The following is a 21,745-nucleotide window of genomic DNA, read 5'->3' on the forward strand; positions in this document are numbered from 1 at the left end:
CCTTGTACACTAGGGAGAGAAAGAAACCTACCCGACCTAATTGGTCCAAACATGGCTTCTTGACCCAAACATGGCTTCTGCTTTCTTCCCTAGACGTGGTTCTCTGCTTAATTTCTCTTGTCCTCTTCTGCTTTTGATAATGCTCACCCAAGACTCCCTTGGGAAGAGCTATTCTTACAGTTGCTGTTTAAAAGCCAGTTTGTGCTTCTTTGTCCTCTCCTTCAGTCTAATCCCTTCTGCCTTCTAATTCAGTGACACACCTTTTCTTGTTTTCCAGCTCAGTTAGAGCTTTATCGATTTTTCTGTAATTCCAAGGCCCTCTTGGAGAAAGTTGATAATTTAGTACTGTCTTTCAACCTTTGGAATTTGGATGGTCTAATATTTTCTAGATTTTTTTTTGTTTTAATACTAATATAATACTAATATAATTGAGAACAGCAATTCATCGAAGTAGTCAGTGACAGAGTAATTATAAATTTGGGGGCTCAGTCATTAAGCATCTGCTTTTGGCTCGGGTCATGATCCCAGGGTCCTGAGATCGAGTCCTGCATCAGGCTCCCTGCTCAGTGGGAAGACTGCTTCTACTGCTCCTACTCCCCCTGTTTGTGTTCTCTCTCTCTGTCAAATAAAAAATAAAAATCTTTTAAAAAATTATAAATTGGGTCTGTTAACTTTGCTTTCTTCAGTAACTACTTGACCTGAGAAAACCAAGTGTAGAAAAACATTGGATGTATCTAAGAGATGGAATAAAGGAGGAAGTAGTTTGTAGCTATAAAGCGGTAATTCTCTTGAGGATTCTTTTTCCTCTCCTGTCTTCTTAACTGGACATCTGAGCCCTAGGCCCCTGAAGAGTTGATGCAGCGGTCCCTGCTGGAGGCCAGGCTCAGCACTTTTGATGTACACTGAGGATGTGCACTGGAAGTGAGCAAGGCATCTTAAGTTAAGGGGAAAATAAGAGGATTAGAGAAGTTAAGTCTGGCTGACTGTTCTGTTCATTTCTGTCTTGCTCTGGCCTCAGACTTATTCTTTTTTAAAAGAGCGGGGAAGGGCAGAGGGAAAGGTAGAAGTAGGCTCCCTACCGAGCAGGGAGCCCCACATGGGGCCTCCATCCCAGAACTCTGAAGTCATCCAGGACTCCAAGATCATGACCAGAGCTGAAGGCAGACGCTTAACCAACTGAGCCACCCAGACCCCTCTTTTTTCTTTTTTCAGTTGTGCTTAAATATACATAACATAAAATTTACAGTTTTTACCAGTATTAAATGTACAGTGCAGTGACAGTAAGTACATTCATACTGTTCTGCTATTATTACCACATTTGTTCTCCAGAATGTTTTCACCTTCCCAAAAAGAAACTCTGCACCCATTAAACAGCAGTCCATTCCCCCTTCTTCCAGCCCCTACTAACCTCTTTTTTACTTTCCTGTGTCTATTAGACACAGGTACCTCATTAGAAGTACCTCATTAGAAGTAGAGTCCTAGAATATTTGCTGTTTTGTTTCTGGTTTATTTCACTTAGCATAATGTTTTTAAGGTTTATCCATATTGTAGCATGTGTCAGCATTTTATTTTTATGGCTGGATGGTTTAATCATACATATAAGCACAGGCACCATATTTTGTTTATAGACACTTGGATTGTTTCCACCTTTAGGCTGTTGTGAATAGTGCTGCTATGGAGATTGTTGCGCAGGTCTCTACTTTCATTCATTTTGAGTGTATATCCAGGAGTGGAATAGCTGGATCATAATTGTAATTCTGTGTGGAACATTTTGATGAACCACAAAGGATGTGCCATTTTATATTCCCACCAGCAATGCATGAGGGTTCCAGTTTCTCTACAGTCTCCCCAGACATTTGCTATTTTCCCTTTTTTGAAAATAGCTATTCTAATGGGTGTGAAGGTATCTAAGGGGGAGCATAACATATGATCCCAAAATATGCCACTTGGGCATGTGGACTATTTTGAGCGGAAGGCAATCGAGGTCTAACAGATTGAGGAAGAGGTAGGTTGATTGATCGATTCAGTCATACATACATACATACCTCTCCCTGCACTGCCTAAAAGAATTTACATGGAGGGCCTGTACCAGGATGAGAGCTAATACTAGAGATAACTTTTTATAAGTTATCTTATAAGACTTATCTGCATGGCAGGGCAAACATTTGTTTACCAAACATTTGTTCCTCCCATCATCCTGTGAATTGTCTTCCTCCCCTTGGAAGCCCCACACCCCTACTCCCTTCTCCTTCGCTCAGGATGGCCCATAACACTCAGTTGCTTGTGTGTCTGGCAACTTCATATCTTTGCAGTTCCCGTAGATTCGAAATTTGGGTTTTTTTTTTCTTCTTACTCTATCTTATGTCAACTTAATTATTAGATCAGCGAAAGAACCTGGAAGGGAAGAAGGGGAAAGTTTTCTCCCTTACATATTTCATTGTGATTTTGATTTGCATTTCCCTAAAAACTAATGATGTTGAACATCTTTTCGTGTGTTTATTGGCCATTTGTACATCTTTTCACAGGTTCCTTTTTTGAAGGAGAAAAAAATGTATGGGCATGTGTGGGAATATCATTCATCATCTTCCCATTCCCCATACTAGTGTGGAGGAAGGAAGTTAGCTTGGGGAAAATAGATGGCTAAACACAGTGTGCAGCTTCATGTAGATGTGTAGTCTGTCCTCTTATGTGATCTTGGTTCCTCTGCTTGCATATTTATCCTTTTTGTATGTGTATCTTGTCTACAAAGAGATAATTCCTCTTGACACTCCCATGTGTTAATGGGCTTGAATGTTTTGACAGTCATGGTGTTGAAAGTCAATGAGGGCTTTCTGGTTCATCCTTACATGGGTATTTTCAAAATTAAGATAAATTATTGCATTTAGTTACAAGTCCTAGGGTTTACCTATTTCCTTGTGTGTTTTCTTTCTTTTGTGTTTTAGTTTTAAGAGGCTGAAAGCTGTTATGGCTCAGGCATCTGTGGTACTTAGAAAGAATGCTACTGTTGTTTTTCTTTGCCATTAACAAAGATTCCAGTTCTGATATTCTTTTTTTGTCTTCTCTCTGAAAACTCTCCTGTTAGTAGGATAATCTGATTCAAGTTATCTATATTTTAACAGAGAACAACACAGTGAGTAATACACATGGAGAACTAGTGGATAATGCTTTAAAATGATTTTTCAAAAAAAACGAATTCTCATTTGGGGGATCTGACAATTTAGTTATGTTAACTGAGTTTTTCAATACAGTGTTGGTGAAATTTTAAGCGCATTCTCATTTTTCTTGTTATGTCTCAGGTGTTTGCTGACTTGCACTTTGGAGAGTGCCTGCTTATCTGGCATGTCCATAACAGAACTGTGTGTTCCCTCTCTGATGTACTGGGTAGGAGTTTCCCCCCTTTGGACAGATCAGAACAGTGAGCTTTATCATAGATTAATATCCATAGTTACATAGTGATTTTAAATCCAGAATAAACCTAGAGTAGGGGACAGAAGAAAAGGTTCCCTTATGAAAAAAGGGAAGCTTTCTCAGTGTGTCTTGCAGATTTTCAGGAATTGTCTCATCTTACTGCCTTTTTTCATATAAGACTAGGTCAAGGAAGAAGGTTTTTTAAAAATTTGTTTTGTTTGTTTATAAAAATCTGTACCCCAAAGGACAAACTGAAATTGTTGGGAGAAACTTGAAGAGTTCAGTTTATTTCTTCATTGTTCCATATTTATCTGCCTTTGAAAGTTGAAAGATGTTTCATTGTTTTTTATCTTTGTGTTTTAATTACTCGTGCTACCCCTTTTTATATACTCCATACTACTCGGAACTATTGTCTGAGATTACAATTACTTGCATCCCTTTAAGTGTTAGAACCAAATGTGAAGACCAAATTCCTTTATCAAATGAGACTTACCAAGTTAGCAAATCAATTTACAAGTTATTAATTTTAGCAAGCTATTGTTTCCAAGGGGTAAGGTTAGAACCAAAAGAAATGGCTTTTTAAAGATTGATTTATTTGATGTGAGCAAGTAGGAATGGCTGGGGTCAGGGGGAGGTGGTGCGGGTAGCGGGAAGGGCAGAGATTCTCAAGCAAACTCCTGGCTGAGCACAGTCTAATGACCCTGAGATTATGACCTAAGCTAAGATCAAGAGTCAGACACTTAACTGACTGAGCTGTTTTTTGATTGACAATATTTTCATTTAAAAATGTAGTGGATCCCCAATTGATAAGAATTAAAAAGAAAGGCAGTGCCTTCGGATGTGGGGTAGTCATGCTTTTTCAGAACTTTTAGTTTTTTTGTGGTATTTGTGCTTGCGTGCGCACACACACACACACACACACACTCTCTCTCTCTCTCACTCTCCCCCTTAAATGATTTGAAAGTAAGTAGCAGACATCATGACATCTTACACCTAAATAATTCAGTATGTGTCTCCTAAGAATGAGGATATTATTCTACATAGGACCACAATACTGTATCAAACTCTAGAAAGTTAACCTTATAAAGTAATAATATCTAATGTACAGTCTCATTTTTTAAGTCTTTCTAATTCTCCCCAAAATGTGCTTTTATAACACTTTCGTCCCCCAACCCAGTATCTAGCCATAGATCACACATCTTATTTGGTTGTTGTATCTCTTTAGTCGTGTGTGTGTGTGTGTGTGTGTGTGTGTTAGTCACCATAAAACACATCATTAGTTTTTGATGCAGTGTTCCAAGATTCATTGTTTATGCACCACACCCAGTGCTCTATACAATATGGGCCCTCTGCAATACCCACCACCAGGCTTACCCATTCCCCCACCTCCCTCCCCTCTAAAACCCTCAGATTGTTTCTCAGAGTTCATAGTGTCTCATGGTTCGTCTCCTCCTCCAGTTTGCCTCAATTCACTTTTCCTTTCCTTCTCCTAATGATTGTTTTATCTCTTTAGTCTCCTTTAAACTGGGACAGGCCCCCTATCTTTTTTCGAGTGAGGGATACATTCATAACATTAACATTTTGAGGCATCTAGTCCAGTGGTCTTATATGATATTCCACAACTGATTTTGTATTTTTCTTCTTCTTCTTTTTTTTTTTTTTTTTAAAGATTTTATTTATTTGTTTGGCAGAGAGAGACAGAGAGGAGAGGGAACACAAAGCAGGGGGAGCGAGAGCAGAAGAGGGAGAAGCAGGCTTCCCTCTGAGCAGGGAGCCTGATGTGGAACTCTGTCCCAGGACCCTGGGATCATGACCTGAGCCAAAGGCAGCCGCTTAACAACTGAGCCATCCAGGCACCCTTGTCTTGTCTTCTTGATTAGTTTTGGATTAAATACTTTTAGTAGGAATACTATATGTGTAGTTCCCATTCCATCACATCACATCACAATGTAGTTCCCATTCCATCCAGGAGGCACAGTGATTGCCGTGTTTTATTTTTTGGTAATGCACCGTTTGGTCATGATGCAGACTGCTTGTGCTAAGGGGTATCTGTCAGATCATTGGAAAGCACTTTTTCTTTATTTAGTAATCTGAAGGTTCATCCTTTGAGACTGTATGGCTGTCCTATTCCCTATAACCTTCCACCTGTTTAATTTTCTCATTGATTTATTTTTTTTTTAAGATTTTATTTTTTTGACAGAGAGAGATCACAAGTAGGCAGAGAGGCAGGCAGAGACAGAGAGAGTGGGGAGCAGGTTCCCTCCTGAGCAGAGAGCCCGATGTGGGGCTCGATCCCAGGACCCTGGGATCATGACCTGAGCTGAAGGCAGAGGCTTTAACCCACTGAGCCACCCAGGTGCCCCTGTCATTGATTTAATTCAAGATTTGCCAGGGGACTATTGACGGATGTCAATTTATCTATGAAGGCCAGGGCATTTTTAAATTTCAATGTATTTTTCCAGGAGTAAGATTCATGACTCCCCAAATATTTAAAAGATCTTTTCCTCTCTGTTTTGGAGGCGCCTTCTACAAGTCCCCATGCATTAGAGAAGTCTGTCATAAGCAGCTGGTTACTAGAAGCTGAGAACCAACCCTCTTCATGTAATTTTCCTAATTATCTAGCCTAGCATCACATACAGCTGGGTACATAATTTCTGTTGTTGTTTGTTTGAGAATGCTTTGTTCTGGCCTCTCCCTTATCCCGAGCCAAGCATTTGGATCTTTTGTGTTTGGTATAAACTGTACTAGAAAATAAAGCAAAGGGGCTTAGCCCCTGGTCTTTGGTGTTCTCTTTGAAGATTTTTGGACACAGCAGAATTTGATTTGTCTTTGTTGACACTAAAGTAAATTTAGGTCAGTTGGAAATGAGTGAAAACACTGCAGTGTGTTATTATTATATATTGACTTTAGGGAGCTTTATCCATTATTATTAGCCTAATAGGGAATAGCTGTAGCATGATTAATCCTTGACTTTCCCCCACTTAACCAGGAGAGCGGTGTGGAATCAATCATGGCAACAGCCAGTGAGGTGTGTTTTGTTTCATCTATTCATTGGCCCATTGGTTTGGTTTGCCTTGCATGAAAAGTATCTGTCATTTGAGTGACTGATAGTAAAAGCTAACATTGGAATGTTTACTCCTAAAAATACACGTTATACCATTTAATCCAGAAGGTCACTCTGTGAAAGTAGATGTTATTATTCCAATCACACAGGTGGGGAGAAAGGCTTAGAGAAGTTAAAGATAGCCAACATCAAACAGCTTGTAAGGGGCTCCAAATTCCTTGCTTGTTTTGTTGTAGCAGTCTGAAAGGTAGAGACAGTCTAGGGGATCTACCTATGAGCAAAGCATGGCCCTTGCTCTCAAGGACCTTTCTTTTAATTTTTTTCAAGATGTTATTTATTTATTTTGGGGGGAGGAGATTGGGAAAGGGAGAGTGAGAGAGCACAAGCAGCAGGGTAGAAAGGGAGAGGGAGAAGCTTATCAGAGAGCTCAACACAAGGCTCGATCCCAGAACCTGAGCCAAAAGCAGACGCTTAACTGTCTGAGCCACCCAGGCACCCCTCAAGAATCTTTCAAATCTAGCAAATGTGTCTTCTTAGAAATATATGGTAGCACATTGAGGGAAGAGTTCAGGGATCACAGAAAAGTGCAGACAACTTCTATGCATAGAGTCAAGATTGGCATGATAGAGGAAGAATTTGAGAGGGAGGAGTATTTGGAGGGGGCAAAAAAGAGTGACCAAAGCATGGAGATGGGAAAGCAGAGGGTTTGTTACGGCTGAGGAATTGCTCTGGTTTGACTAGAGCATGAACTGCATGAAAGAAAGTAAAAGAAAGCAGTGGAAGCTAGACCTGTGAAAGCTAGGTTAGGATCAGATTGTGAAGGGCCTCGAATGCCATGCCAGAGAAGAACCTCATTCTAGGTAGATATTTTGAGCGGTATCTCTACAAGGGACCCAATAATAAGCATGACAAATTCTTACGTTTTTATGTAAGTTATGATTCTGTACTAATCTCTTCACATACATTATCTCATTAACGCCTCACAGGAACTCCAGGAACAATGCAGTCTCTCCCTTTTACGGATGTGAAGTTGAGGCTCAGCCAGATTAAGTTTGCCGGTGTCAGACAGATACTGCTGGAGCTGAGACGTGGACTGGGGTCCCTCAGCTTCTAACACATGTTCTGTTTACCACTATGACATTTTGCCATTTAAAACAAAAAAAATTGTTTATTTATTTATTTTAGAGAAAGGGCACGTGATAGGGTGAGTGTGCATGGGTGGCGGGAGGAGCAGGGGGAGAGGATTGTCAAGGAGATTTCCATCTGAGTGCAGAGCCCAGCTTGGGGCTCCATCCCAGGAGCCATGAGATCACAACCTGAGCTGAAATCAAGAGTTGGAAGTTTTAATGACTGAGCCATCCAGGCATCCCTGTATATTGTCATTTTTAAAATCAGATCATCTAATGGGTTCTTAATTCTCCGTCAAGAATATCACTATAGGAAAAAAGACATTTTCAAAGTTCTGAAAGTACTGCCTGTGGGTGTGTAATCACGTTAAGGAATATAATGACTACCAAACCTGACCTGTACTGCTCTCTAATTTGACACCAGTGCTGGAAGGGAAATTGAAGAGTTGAATGATATTTTATGTACATGCCTCTTGACATCAGTACATGCTCATGGCAGATGTTTTTGTTTTCATGTTCAATGTTTAACCTTATTGGCCCTGTGTAAATCTTAAATCGGGGAAGGCCTGTTCCTAGGGACATTTTCAGATGCTTAAAGCAATGCTATTTTACCTAGCTAAAATATGTTTCTTCTCAGCAGGTTTTCTTACTTATAAAAGACCATGACTACTGATGAGGGTGCCAAGAACAATGGAGAAAACCCAGCAGCAGCTGTGGCTGAACGTGGAGAGGATATCACCTCTAAAAAAGATAGAGGAGTATTGAAGGTAAGGTTACAAGGATGAATGACATGCAGGGAAATTTGCTATCTGGAAGGATTACATATAAAAACCTTTGTTTCTTTTGGCTGGAGGTAGAGGTGACTAATGTTTATTGGGGTTTACTAAGTGTTAAACACTGCAGTCAAGTTCATCTGCATGACCCAAGGTTTATTTTTATTTATTTCTTTATTTATTTTTTAAAAAGATTTTATTTATTTATTTGATAGACAGAGATCACAAGTAGGCAGAGAGGCAGTCAGAGAGAGGAGGAAGCAGGCTCCCTGCTGAGCAGAGAGCCTGATGCCTGGCGATGCGGGGCTCAATACCAGGACCCTGGGATCATGACCTGAGCCGAAGGCAGAGGCTTTAACCCACTGAGCAACCCAGGCGCCCCCAAGGTTTATTTTTTATCCCAGATTATAGATGGTGAAACCGAGGCCTAGCTGGGTAAATAAAGGCAGGTCTGGGATCCAGATCCAAGTTCTGTGTGACTCTAAAAGTCTGTGTCTCCCAGTTCTCAAGAGTATACACACGGGTTATTATTTTAACATAATATTTAAGTGTATTAAAGCTAGCTGGTGACAATTCAATTTGAGACGTATTAGAGGAAAATGAAAAGCTGACTTGCAGAGTTCAAAAGGGTTTGTTTTTACATACAATTATTGTTTTGTACAGTGAAGATATTTTTTGAGGTTTCATCAGAGAATATATCTTTTGAATTAGCTTTCCTCGTTAAAACACACTGTATATTTTTTACTCTGTAATTAACCATTTCTACATGTGTGTTTTTGTGTCTCACAATAGTCTTGTGAGACAATGAGCACATCTTGACCCTTCCATTTATGGAAGGTGTATATTGGTATTCCATGTAAGTAAATAAAGCAGAGCTGAGAGAGATTAAATGATTTTAGTCGTATTAAGTCATTATTTCTCCTACACTGTTGTTACTCATGCAAGTTTTATATAATTTTTTTCTTGCTCTAATATTACCACTAAGCTGAGTTTTAATATCTCCTTATGTCAGCAGCAGCAAATGAGAATTTCTTAGTTTGTTTTTCTAATCTCGCTTATATGAAAGCTTTTTTTCTGTGCCTGGATCTTCTAAATATACATGTTTTACTGTTAGCTTGCTATATGCCAAGGTAAATTTCAGAGTGTTTCAACTCTAGAATGAGGGACTTTATGCCCTATATTTATATCCTGCTCTCTTTCAGAGGGCCTCTCAACCCATAACTATATGAATCACTTCTCCCAAACTCCAGGATACTTCTGGAGACAGTAGGTATTTTGCAGGCTGTCCTCAGCATCTCCCTGCTCTATGACAGTCCTTCTCTTTCATTTTTCAGTGTACCCGTACAAAGAACATAGTCCCCAGTCTGCCTTCAGCCCTGCTTTGGTCCAGGGAGTAAATCTGCTAAGATTTTCAGGCTTGTAAGAAATATTTTGAGATTGTAAGCCCTTTAAATCATATCATTTATTCCTATCTACAACCTTGGGTTTCACTGTGGGGCTTTTGGTTTAGATTAAATAGGTCTACTAACTGTGTGACCTAGGGCAATTTAGTTAACCTCTGTGTGTTGAAATTTCCTCATTTGTAATATTGGAACACTACTATCTACTTCATACAATTATTGGGATTATATAAAGCATTTGGCACAGTGACTCATCTGTAGTAATCTCCATATATATATGGAGATTATATTATATATATACATATAAATATATATTATATACATATATATACATGTTATACAGACATACACATATGCATACATATATACATTTTCAGTATGTGTATGTTTTATTTTTTTTTTTTAAAGACCAAGGCACATCTGGGAAATCAGTGACTAGCTCAGGAGGATAAAATTACATTGTGGAGCTTACATTTTTAAAATGAATCTAGACTAGATTTTATCCTTAAAGTATCTCCTTAAGGTAACTTTTCACATCTTCTCATTTCTCCCAATCTAGAGCCCCTAGCAACTAACATTCTACTCTCTGGTTTTGTGAGATCAGCTTTTTTAGATTCCATATATTAGTGAGATCCTACAGGATTTGTCTTTTTCTATTACTTAGCATAATGCTCTCAAGTCCATCCCTGTTGTCACAGATGGCAAGATTTTATTCTTTTTTAATCACTAAATTAACATTTCACTGTGTGTGTATATACCCCATTTTCTTTATCCATTCATCTATCTGTGGACATTTAGGTTGTTTACGTAGCTTAGGCATTGTGAATAATGCTGCACTGAACATGGAGGTACAAATATCTTTTTGATATAGTGTTTTCCTTTCCCTCAAAGAAATACCCAGAAGTGGAATTGCTGGATTATATGGTAGTTCTGTTTTTAATTTTTTGAGGAATCTGCACACTGTTTTCCACAGTGGCTACACCGGTTTACATTCCCACCAACAGTACATGAGTGTTCCCTTTTCTCCACAACCTTGCCAACACTTATTATTTCTTGTCTTTTTGATCATAGCCATTCGAACAGGTGAGGTGGTATCCTGCAGGTTTGATTTGCATTTCTGTGCTTGTTTCATTTCTTTTTCAGTTCTTTCCTTGCTAGGAGTGTATAGAAACACAACTGATTTCTGTGTGTTGATTTTATATCCTTCCACTTGACTGAACTCATTGATCCATTCTAACAGGTGTTTGGTGGAGTTGCGGTAATGATTCTTTTCCTTTAAAGAATGTCTGGACTTTTGAACTAAGAAAGTTGTAGAATATAAATTTACAGTGTTTATGTGATATTATGAGAGTGGGCCTGGGAGGACACATCTTAAGGAATTTCGGAGTGGATAATTGAATTCTTTTATAAAAATTCAGACTCTTCCCCTAAAATGACATTTCTTGGACATGAGCTACCAATGCCTGTTGCCTAAAAAAATGATTAATTTAGCATAGGTGATTGATGGAATGAATTATACCACCACATGCTTGGATTTTCTTTTCTTTTCCCAGAACTGACCAACTGCATTAGTGGTCTGCTCTGCCAAGAACAAAATAAATACACTGAATTTTATGACAGCTAACTGTTTTTCAGCCTGGAGCTTTTTTGGCATTAGTTTTACTAGAAAACAGGTTGTTCAGTATCATATCAAACTATGCAGTGATACTGTTTTTTTTACATGTTAAATAGTCCTTACAAAAGAGGAAGTATAACCTGTTCTATCAGGAAATCGAGCTTTTTGAAATTAAACCAAACTAGTGGAATCTAGTCAAAAGGTAATGTTTTTAGCAAAGGAGGGAAGTAAATAAAATCTCACTGTTGTAATTTTGCTTTGGACTTCTTTTTGAATGGTTTTGAAAGTCCACTAATCTTTTTGATCTAATTTAATTTGTGTATGAACTAGCTCTGTGTTTTGAGAGACTTTAGCATGAAGCAGGATCTGTTGGTTATATTATTATGTTATTTTGAGGGAATAATTAAATATAGCAATAAAGATTGAGATTAGTACCAGGACAGTTTTCTAACAGTGGGGGTTATTGAGAGAACTGGGAGGGAAGCCTTTAGAAAGGGCATAATTGTCTGTAAACCTGCCTGGGTAATGTGGAATGGATTGTGTGATATTTCTATTCTCCGATGATAATGAAATCAGCTCCTTTTTCTTAATGTTTGTCTTTTCTAGATTGTCAAAAGAGTGGGGAATAGTGAGGAAACACCAATGATTGGAGACAAAGTTTATGTCCATTACAAAGGGAAGTTGTCAAATGGAAAGAAGTTTGATTCCAGTCATGATAGAAATGAACCATTTGTCTTTAGTCTTGGCAAAGGTAAGAGGGTATTTTTGAGTTGTGTTTTGCTTGGATTTATTGCCATTTATAACATAGAGGATCTAGTCAGTTCTGTCTAGGACCTAGTGGATTTTTAGAGGGTCCATAATGTCAAAATTATTTTCTTAATACTACTAAGATGTTGTTTATCTTTTTGCTGTATTGACACTTGCACGGAAGACACACAAGCTGCAGTGGTAGAGGGCGGCCAGGGCCCCGGCACAGGTCTAGGCGCAACACCGAGCTCTGCCAGTAATCATTTATGCCTCGCTGCCCTCATTCACTGTGTAAATAAGAAAAAAAAGGGAAGCCAGTTTCACTTAATGTGCTTGATGAAGTGTAAGAAATACTAATTTTATTAAATCCTAATCCTTGAGTTTCACATTGTTTCGCTGCTTTGTAACAGATCGGAAGCACACATTGAGTGCTCCTGCAGATCCAAGTGTAGTGGTTATCGCATGGAGAAGCGCTTGTGCACTTAACTTGAGAACATTTTTTCAGAAAGCACCATTTTTATTTGAAAGGGCAAACTTGTTATTTAGACTTGATTATTTAGTATTTGGAAGATACTTTCTTAAAAATGAAGGAAGTAAGCCTATCGAAAACTATCAAGTTTTCAAATAAAAATTATGGTTTTGGGAAATGTGTATCTGCCGCTCTGACCTTGGCAGCTTTCCAAAACTTAAGAGTTCTGATAAGATCAGTGGGTTTTAACGAATGAGATTTTAAAAACATTATATAATGAAATATGCTAACATTTGGAAGATCTGCGTAACTCAGTGAACCAATATTTTCCCAGTACTAGATGTTACAAGATCATGCCTGACTAAAAGATCCATTCATTCATTGTGCAAGCCAGACCAGTGGATTTTAATGTAATATGATATGAAAAGTTCATTGATATGCTTTCACATTCCATACTACAGCTCACCGTTATGAAACTACCTCTAGTCCAGCTTTGATGTCATATCAGATGGTTATATTCATAATTACCTTGAAAGGCTATTAAAGTAAAGTACTCTTACCTTTTCCAACTATTTATCTTTTGGGGTTTGGATTTCTTCCATACACTTAAACCAGAATTGCAACAGGTGAATGCAAAAGTAGGTATGAGAGGGGCGCCTGGGTGTCTCAGTGGGTTAAAGCCTCTGCCTTCAGCTTAGGTCATGATCCCAGCATCCTGGGATCAAGCCCCACATTGGGCTCTCTGCTCAGCAGGGAGCCTGCTTCCCTTCCTCTCTCTCTGCCTACTTGTGATCTCTGTCTGTCAAATAAATAAATAAAATCTTAAGAAAAAAAAAAGTAGGTATGAGAATCTGGTTGTCTTTTATTAAGGTAGACACATTTTACACTTATAAATTTGTAAAAACAATGCCATCCTCACTAATAATTTTTTTTAAATATAGTTACTTTTCATAAAAATACCTTGTGTTAACATATAATGAGGTTACTACTATTTTTCAGTGAGTTGGTAAATAATTATTTTCTTTAAATTTCAGTGCGATAAATATCAATAAATAATTAGAAGTTCCTTCATGTCCTAAATTTTCAAGATTTAAAGAGGGTCCTGAGGAAAAAATGTTGAGAACCACTGTTTTCGGGTCTTAAATGTGGTTTATACTAATTATTTTCGAATGCTTTTAAATGTCTTCAGTTAATTTCAATTGTTTGTTTGTTTTTTGTTTTGTTTTGTTTTGTTTTTTAGTCTTGTAAGGAGAATAGAAGCCCATACATCAAATTGAACTTTATGGGCCATGTGGCTTATTGAAAGTTAGTGGCTGAATTACCAAAGTTTTTTTATTCTTATCTGCTACAGATATAACGGACTTCTAGTTGGTTTCCAGATTAAGTGTGAGAGAAAAGGAGTAATCCCCCTATCTACCACTGAGGCTCTGTGTTGATTATCATCCCTTTCTTCTTTTTTTAAAGATTATTTATTTATTTATTTGACAGAGATCACAAGTAGGCAGAGAGGCACGCAGAGAGAGAGGAAGGGAAGCAGGCTCCCTGCTGAGCAGAGAGCCAGATGCTGGGCTCCATCCCAGGACCCTGGGATCATGACCTGAGCTGCAGGCAGAGGCTTTAACCCACTGAGCCACCCAGGTGCTCTTCTTCTTCTGATTGTACCATTTTAGATGAATTTTTAATTAAGCATGGATCTGAGAAAGGAAACTGCAAACAGGAACTATGGAGTTAAACACTTTTTTTTTTTTTTTTAAGATTTTATTCATTTATTTGACAGAGATCATAAGCAGGCAGAGAGGCAGGCGGGAGTGGGGGGAAGCAGGCTCCCTGCCAAGCAGAGAGCCCGATGCGGTGCCTGATCCCAGGACTCTGAGATCACAACCCTAGCCAAAGGTGGAGGCTCAACCCACTGAGGCACCCAGGCACCCCTGGAGTTAAACTCTTTCTGCCCTTCTTATACTCTCCCTTCCCTGGTACTCATAGGCATAGGTCATGGTGACTTCTGCTTCCTGTCCAACTGTATTCTTTCCAAGCCCTGGTGTTGGCTAGGCCACTGCTCCCTTCTCCTTTGGGTCTTGAGTGAGTTAGTGGTCATGTGAGAATGTGAGATTAATCTTGTGTTTCAGTATGCTACCAGTCAAAATGAAATACACATTCCCTTTCTTGATAAAGCAGATAATGATTGACAGTTAAATTAGAATTTGTCTCTTTTTCTGTTGATTTAGGGATGTGAACTTTCAGGGCCACCAGCATGGCTGTGCCATCGTATTTAATTGAGATGACCTCAGAGTAAATGGCCTCATCAGACATCTTAGACATCTTTCTTCCCACTGCCCTGTCCCCCAAATTCTTACTCTACCCTTTGAATTTCCGTCTTGAAGAAGTTGATGGAGTTAAGAGAACATACCTTCTCTCAGCAGCTATCTTTGCAAGTAGACTTAAAAATTGCTAAGAAAAAAAAATTGCTAGGAACTTACACTACTATCTTCTCTACCCACATTTTCTTGATAAACTACCCTATGATGAATGAGTCTTTTATGTTTCCTAGAATTTGGAGCCGAGATAAAATAGTCGACTTCCAGTTAACTTGGTACTTAGGGCACGCCTCTCTAGAGACACGGGTTTCATGGGGAGAGGAGCATCCACCTGGGTGTTCGGAAGCCAGGGCTCCTGTTGTCACTATTTCTGTGTCATTTTTTTTTTTAACAGACTCTTTTTTTTTTTTTTTTTTTTTTGACAGAGAGAAAGATCATAAGTATGCAGAGAGGGCAGGCAGAGGGAGGGGGGAAGCAGACTCCCTGCTGAGCAGTGAGACCAATGCAGGGCTCAATTCCAGGACCCTGAGATCATGACCTGAGCTGAAGGTAGAGGCTTAACCCACTAAATTCAGGCGCCCCTTTCCTGTGTCATTTCAACACGAGTAAGCCACCTAACCTTCCCTCCTCCTCTAAAAAGGAGACCTCTGTGGAAAAGCTTGAAGATTAATCCTGGCTATGATTTCATTCTTGGACCTTCTGTAAAGGGTATGGCGAGGTACTGTGTAAAAAAAAACTGTATAAAGGCTAAAAACCAAAACAATGGCAGAAATTTAGAGGCCTCTGTTAGATGATAATTAGAAATATGAGAAAAGAGCAATATACTTCTGGTAAATCTTCTGTAGCAGAATGTGTTCAGTTGACTGTAAAGCAAGAAACATTGGTTAGACAGTTTATACTTTTATACCTATATGTTATGGCAGTAGCTACTTCACCAAAATGAAGAAAAATAACATAAATGGACAGTAGCATAAATACTCTATATTTGAGCTCTCTTGATTCCTTAAAATTCACCTCTCCCAAGGGAATAAATAGAAATATTTCAGTGGAAAGTCACACTGATTTGGAGATTCTGTTGTGATTTCAGTATTTAAAATAGAATTATGGGGTATCTGGGTGGCTCAGTTGTTAAGCGTCTGCCTTCAGCCCAGGTCAAGATCCCAGGGTCCTGGGATCGAGGCCCACATCAGGCTCCCTCCTCTGTGGGAAGCCTGCCTCTCCTTCTCCCATGTCCCCTGCTTATGCTCCCTCTCTCTCTCTCTCTGAGTCTCTCTGTCAAATAAATAAATTTATAAATAAAAATTTAAAAAAAAAGAATTATGAGTGCTTGTCTGTAAAAAATTGCCATAAAAATACACATACCATTTATACATCCACATATATTTGAGCTTTACCTACAGGTTCGTTGTCTATGTGTCTATTGCTCTTCCTGTGCCATCTTTTAAACTGTGTGCCTCATTTCTCCATTTGTAAAGTCATGATAATGATAATATATACGGTTATACACTGAGGAGTAAGTAAGACATTGCACACCATTGTTTAGCACATAGTAAGCACTCACATGTTTGTTACTGTTGTTATAGTGTTGGGATTATTGGCTTCCTAATGGAATGTCAGAAACTATGCTACAGCAGTTTGGGTCCTAACTCTGTTTGCTCTGCCTGCGTACAGACTTTGTGAAATAATGCTTATCCATCTCTTTTAGCCCCAGGAAGTCTGGAAAGACAAAAACCGAATCAATCTAAGACAACTGATTATTACTACTTCAAAATATGTTACACAAATTAGAATGAAGAGATGGTGGTTTCCCTCATTGGGTTTTCTTTCTTTTCTTTTTTCCTTTTTTAAAAAGATTTTATTTATTTACTTGAGAGAGAGTACAAGCAGGGGGAACGGCAGGGAGAGGGAGAAGCAGGCTCACTGCTAAGCAAAGAGCCCGGCGTGGGGCCCAATCCCAGAACCCAGGGATCATGACCTGAGCCAAGGGCAGACACTTAACTGACTGAGCCACCCAAGCTCTCTGCATATTGGGTTTTCTTAACTAAATATTACATGTTCTGAATTCCTAGAATTGTGTTCATAACTCATTTTAAAAGAAGTTGAAATAAGGACTCAACATTTTCCAATATACTTCCATGGTAGAAGTTCTGGTTTTTCCCCCTCCCTCCCTCCAACAAGTATATTTTCACTAAAATTGGGAAGGGATCGATTTGGGAAATGAAAGAATTATATCTTTCAGTTCTTTGAAGTAAATCCAGGTATGCTTAGGTTTTGCCCATCCCCACCTACCCTTATCTAGATCTAGTGATTTCTTATGGAGAGCTGCTTCAGTGAAGTTATTTTTGATGTTCTTGGTATGTAACAAACATGGCTGGGAATTATGAAGTGAAAACTCCTGTTATATTCTTCCTCCAGATCTGAGAAGAGAAACAAAGAAACCAATCATTTTGGATTCTTCACATACCTATACTTCTCTCTTACTATTGAGATTAAATTATAATGAAGTAATATCAGCAGTCTGCCTATAACATTAATATAGTCTTCTCTGCTGTGTGATGACCCATGATCACTAGTAAAACCAACTGTTAATTTTGTCAGTCATTAGTACATTGGAGTAAGAGGGAGAAAGTCTATGTTGAAAGACTAATAGCTAATACTAAAGGGAAATGGGGAGTTGTTTAATGGGTAGAGTTTTAACACTACAAGATGACAAAGTTGCAGAGACTGGTTGTACAACAGTGAATATACTTAACAGTACTGACCTGCACACTTAAAAAGGGTTGTGATGGTAAATTTGTATGTGTATGTGATGGAAATTTTGCATGTATTTTACCACAATTTAAAAAAAATTTTTTTTAAAGATTTGATTTATTTGACAGATAGAGATCACAAGTAGGCAGAGAGGCAGGCAGAGACAGAGAGAGGAGGAAGCAGGCTCCCTGCTGAGCAGAGAGCCTGATGTGGGGCTCGATCCCAGGACCCTGGGATCATGACCCAAGCTGAAGGCAGAGGCTTTAACCCACTGAGCCACCCAGGCGCCCCTTAAAAATGTTTTAAATAAATAAAGAAAAATGTTAGAATGTTCTAAAGTGGTCACTATAGTTTTTATTGTGGATGAAAGTATTCCATGATTAAATTAAAATGTTATATTTTTAAATGTATTATATGATTTTTAAATTTTTTCTTTATTTTAGAAATCTGTTTATTTAAATTCCAGTATAATTAACATACAGTGTTACATTGGTGTCAGGTTACAATATAGTGATTCAACAATTCTGTACATTCAGAGCTCGTCATAAGTGTACTCTTAATCTCCTTCACCTATTTTACCCATACGCCCAACCACCTTCCTTCTGGTAACTACCATTTCTCTATATTCAAGATTCTGGTTTTTGTTTGTCTGTTTGTTTGTCTTTTTTCTTTGTTCATTTGTTTTATTTCTTAAATTTCACATATGACTGAAATCATACAGTATTTTTCTTTCTCTGACTGATTTCTTTTTTTTTTCCTTAAAGATTTTATTTATTTATTTGACAGATAGAGATCACAAGTGGGCAGAGAGGCAGGCAGAGAGAGAGAGAGGAGGAAGCAGGCTCCCTGCTGAGCAGAGAGCCCAATGCGGGGCTCAATCCCAGGATCCCGAGATTATAACCTGAGCCAAAGGCAGAGGCTTTAACCCACTGAGCCACCCAGGCGCCCAGTGACTTCTTTCTTTTTTTACAGAGGGGGAGAAACGGGGATGGGACAGGGAGAGAGAGAATCTTAAGCTGGCTCCACACCCAGTGCAGAGCCCAACATGGGGCTTGATCCCACAACCCTGAGATTATGACCTGAGCCAAAATCAAGAGACGGACATCTAGATTGAGCCACCCCAGTGCCCTGCTGACATTTATTTTCCTTAGCATTATACCGTCTAGATCCATCCATATTGTTGCAAATGGGAAGATTTCGTTCTTTTTTATGGCTGAGTAATATTCCATCATGTGTATGTGTATATATCTATCTTTATCTACATGTTTATCCATTCATCTATTGATGGACACTTGGGTTGCTTCCATTAAAATGTATTAATATGATTTTTAATAGACTTTAGTCTTAGAGCACTCTTAGGTTCATAGTAAAATTGAGCAGAAGTTATAGAGTTCTGATACATGCCCCGTGCTCACACATGCACAGCATCCCCTCCCCTCCTTAATAGCATACCCCACCAGAGCAGTACACTTACTGAAATTGATGAACCTACATTGAACCTATAAAATTTTATGGGCTTTTTAAAAGATTTTATTTATTTTACAGAGAGCACAAGCAGGGATTGTGGCAGGGAGAGGGAGAAGCAGGCTCCCCAATGAGCAGGGAACCTGATGTGGGGCTTGATCCCAGGATCCCAGTATCATGACCTGAGCCGAAGGCAGACACTTAACCAGCTGAGTCACCCAGGTGCCCCAATTTTATGAGTTTTCTTGTTTGTTTGTTTTTAGAGAGGGGAGTGGGGGGGGCAGAGAGAGAGAGAGAGAGAGCAAGAATCCAAAGCTGGCTGCACCCCTAGCACAGAGCCTGATGAAGCCTGACAAGGGGCTCAGTCTCACAACCCTGAGATCATGTCATGAGCTGAAACCATGAGTCGGACACTTAACTTACTTGAGCCATCCAGGTGCCCCCAAATTTTGTATTTTAAAATGTATTCCTTTGCAGAAGAAGAAAAAAGTACAGTTCATTGCTTTTATACTGGGCTGTTTATATACTTTTAAACTTTTCCAGTTGCCTACAGTTAGGTATATATGGAAAGCATTTGAACTTAGGGATAGCTACATTATACATTTGTTTAAATTTGTATTTTTACTTCAGATAGTGTTAGAAATAGGACTCCTGAAATTGATAAATCGTGTTTGAGCTAATGGAAGTCCAGGTCAAGTGTTAGAACAAAATCCATATTCTTGGTGTATTATACCTATTATTACGATCCTAAAGCTCAAAAGAGCCTAAAGATTAAAAATCTTACAAATGTTTAATTCTGCTTCTAAGAATTCAATCTGAGAAGAAAGTATGGTAGAAGCTTGCTTAACAAACTCCAGACTATGCTCTCCATTCTGTTTGCAAATATGTTGAATGGTACTGCTGTGTTCTTACTCTGTGGTATGGTTCTACACTCTGCTTCAGCCAGTTCAAGTGGGCCTTGTCAATGCCCTCCAGCCACAGACCACTGGGGACACAGAGGTTATAGAACAAGTTGGGTTTATTACTCATTGTAGGGAGGGAAAATGCATATGGGAAATTGTGGGGTATTTTAGTAGGAGTGTTCAAAAGGATTTATTATGGAATTTGAGCTTGTATTAGGTGATTTGGGGAAGGGTTTAAGGAAGAGGGTCTTTGCTCTCGATGGGATATTGTTAGGATGTGGGCTGAGTCTTTGGGTATCTTAGTAAGTCTTATCTAGGGGGAAGGCTGAATAGACAGAGACTAAAAGCTACACCTGCTGGAGAAGCAGCAGTCACCCCTGTCAGCCAGGAGAGGGGGATGTTTGGTATTTGGTAGGTTGCAAAATGACCTTATTTTTTGTCCAGACAAAATTTTGAAGTGTTTTTGTTTTGTCTCACTTTTTCATGGTCTCGGAGTGACCTTGTCTGATGTTGATGTTTTGTGAGATTGTTTATGTCCAACAGGAAAATAGCATGGCCTAGCTTCCCCCCAGCCTGCTTCAGACATCATTAAGGCCTAGCTGTCAGTGTCAAGCAGTTTCCAGATGTTAGGGGCTGATTTTTCTTCCTCTTAGTAAGAATCAGTTGAAATCTGTTTATCTCTATTGTGCTTTTTGTAATTATAGAATTTAATTAGATCATATATAAAATACTTCGTGTGTTACATAAAACAATTCATGTAGAAAGAAAGGATTATTTCAATGAAAACTTGAGCATTTTTGGAAAGACTCACTAAGATGAATTGCTAAAAGCATTTTTTTTTTTAGATTTTTATTTATTATTTATTTGACAGACAGAAATCACAAGTAGGCAGAGAGAGAGAGAGAGGTGGAAGCAGGCTCCCTGCTGACCAGAGAGCCCGATGCGGGGCTCAATCCCAGGACCCTGGGATCATGACCTGAGCCGAAGGCAGAGGCTTTATCCCACTGAGCCACCCAGGAGCCCCGCTGAAAGCATTTTTTAAATTGCTATTGAATTAGAGGTGGATAAAAGGCAAAAACAAGTAGGCCATTTAGACCACATTTTTACCAGAATTTTACTGATTGCTTTACAAGTATCTTCTGATTCTCAGTCCACTTTAAAGAAACCCACATTATAAATTGAAATGATATATCATAATTATGATGTATACAGTAAAGATGATGTGAAACTTTTTATCACCAAAGCCATACCTACAGACAAGGAGTTAACTTTGTTACAAAGATTAGTGAATTAACATACTTTGATATGTTTTAATTTAAAATAAATGTTTGAGACATGTATATGTTCTTTTTTTGATTCCTCACTCAAAGCAACATTTTAAATTAACCTACCAACTATCGTTCTGATTTTCAGGTAACAGGCCTTTACTATGCAAGAAAAAAAAAAAAAAGCTCCATTAAGATTTAGGTGCAGAATTGTTCATTGAAATTTAAAATAATAGTGCCTGGGTGGCTCAGTGGGTTAAGCCCCTGCTTTTGGCTCCGGTCATGATTCCAGGGTCCTGGGATTGAGCCCCCACATTGGGCTCTCTGCTCAGCAGGGAGCCTGCCTCCCCCACCTTTCTCTCTGCCTGCCTCTCTGCCTACTTGTGATCTCTGTCAAATAAATAAAAACAAAAACCTTAAAAAAATGAAAAATAAAATTTAAAAT

General features: G+C 38.8%; 1 protein-coding gene across 2 annotated transcripts in view; it reads left to right on the forward strand.

The window, feature by feature from the left end:
• FKBP5 (FKBP prolyl isomerase 5) overlaps positions 1–21,745 on the forward strand; it is a 114,816-nt gene that overhangs the window by 51,273 nt on the left and 41,798 nt on the right. The window contains exons 3-4 of one of the 2 annotated variants that reach the window (XM_044254840.1): positions 8,237–8,366; positions 11,994–12,138. In XM_044254840.1, the coding sequence (XP_044110775.1) occupies positions 8,262–8,366; positions 11,994–12,138 (250 nt within the window). In that variant the 5' untranslated portion in view covers positions 8,237–8,261. The remainder of the gene's footprint in view (positions 1–8,236; positions 8,367–11,993; positions 12,139–21,745) is intronic. The other variant, XM_044254835.1, reaches the window with a different exon arrangement.

Source organism: Neovison vison, chromosome 1, assembly GCF_020171115.1.
Source record: "Neovison vison isolate M4711 chromosome 1, ASM_NN_V1, whole genome shotgun sequence".
NCBI classification, from domain to species: domain Eukaryota; kingdom Metazoa; phylum Chordata; class Mammalia; order Carnivora; family Mustelidae; genus Neogale; species Neogale vison.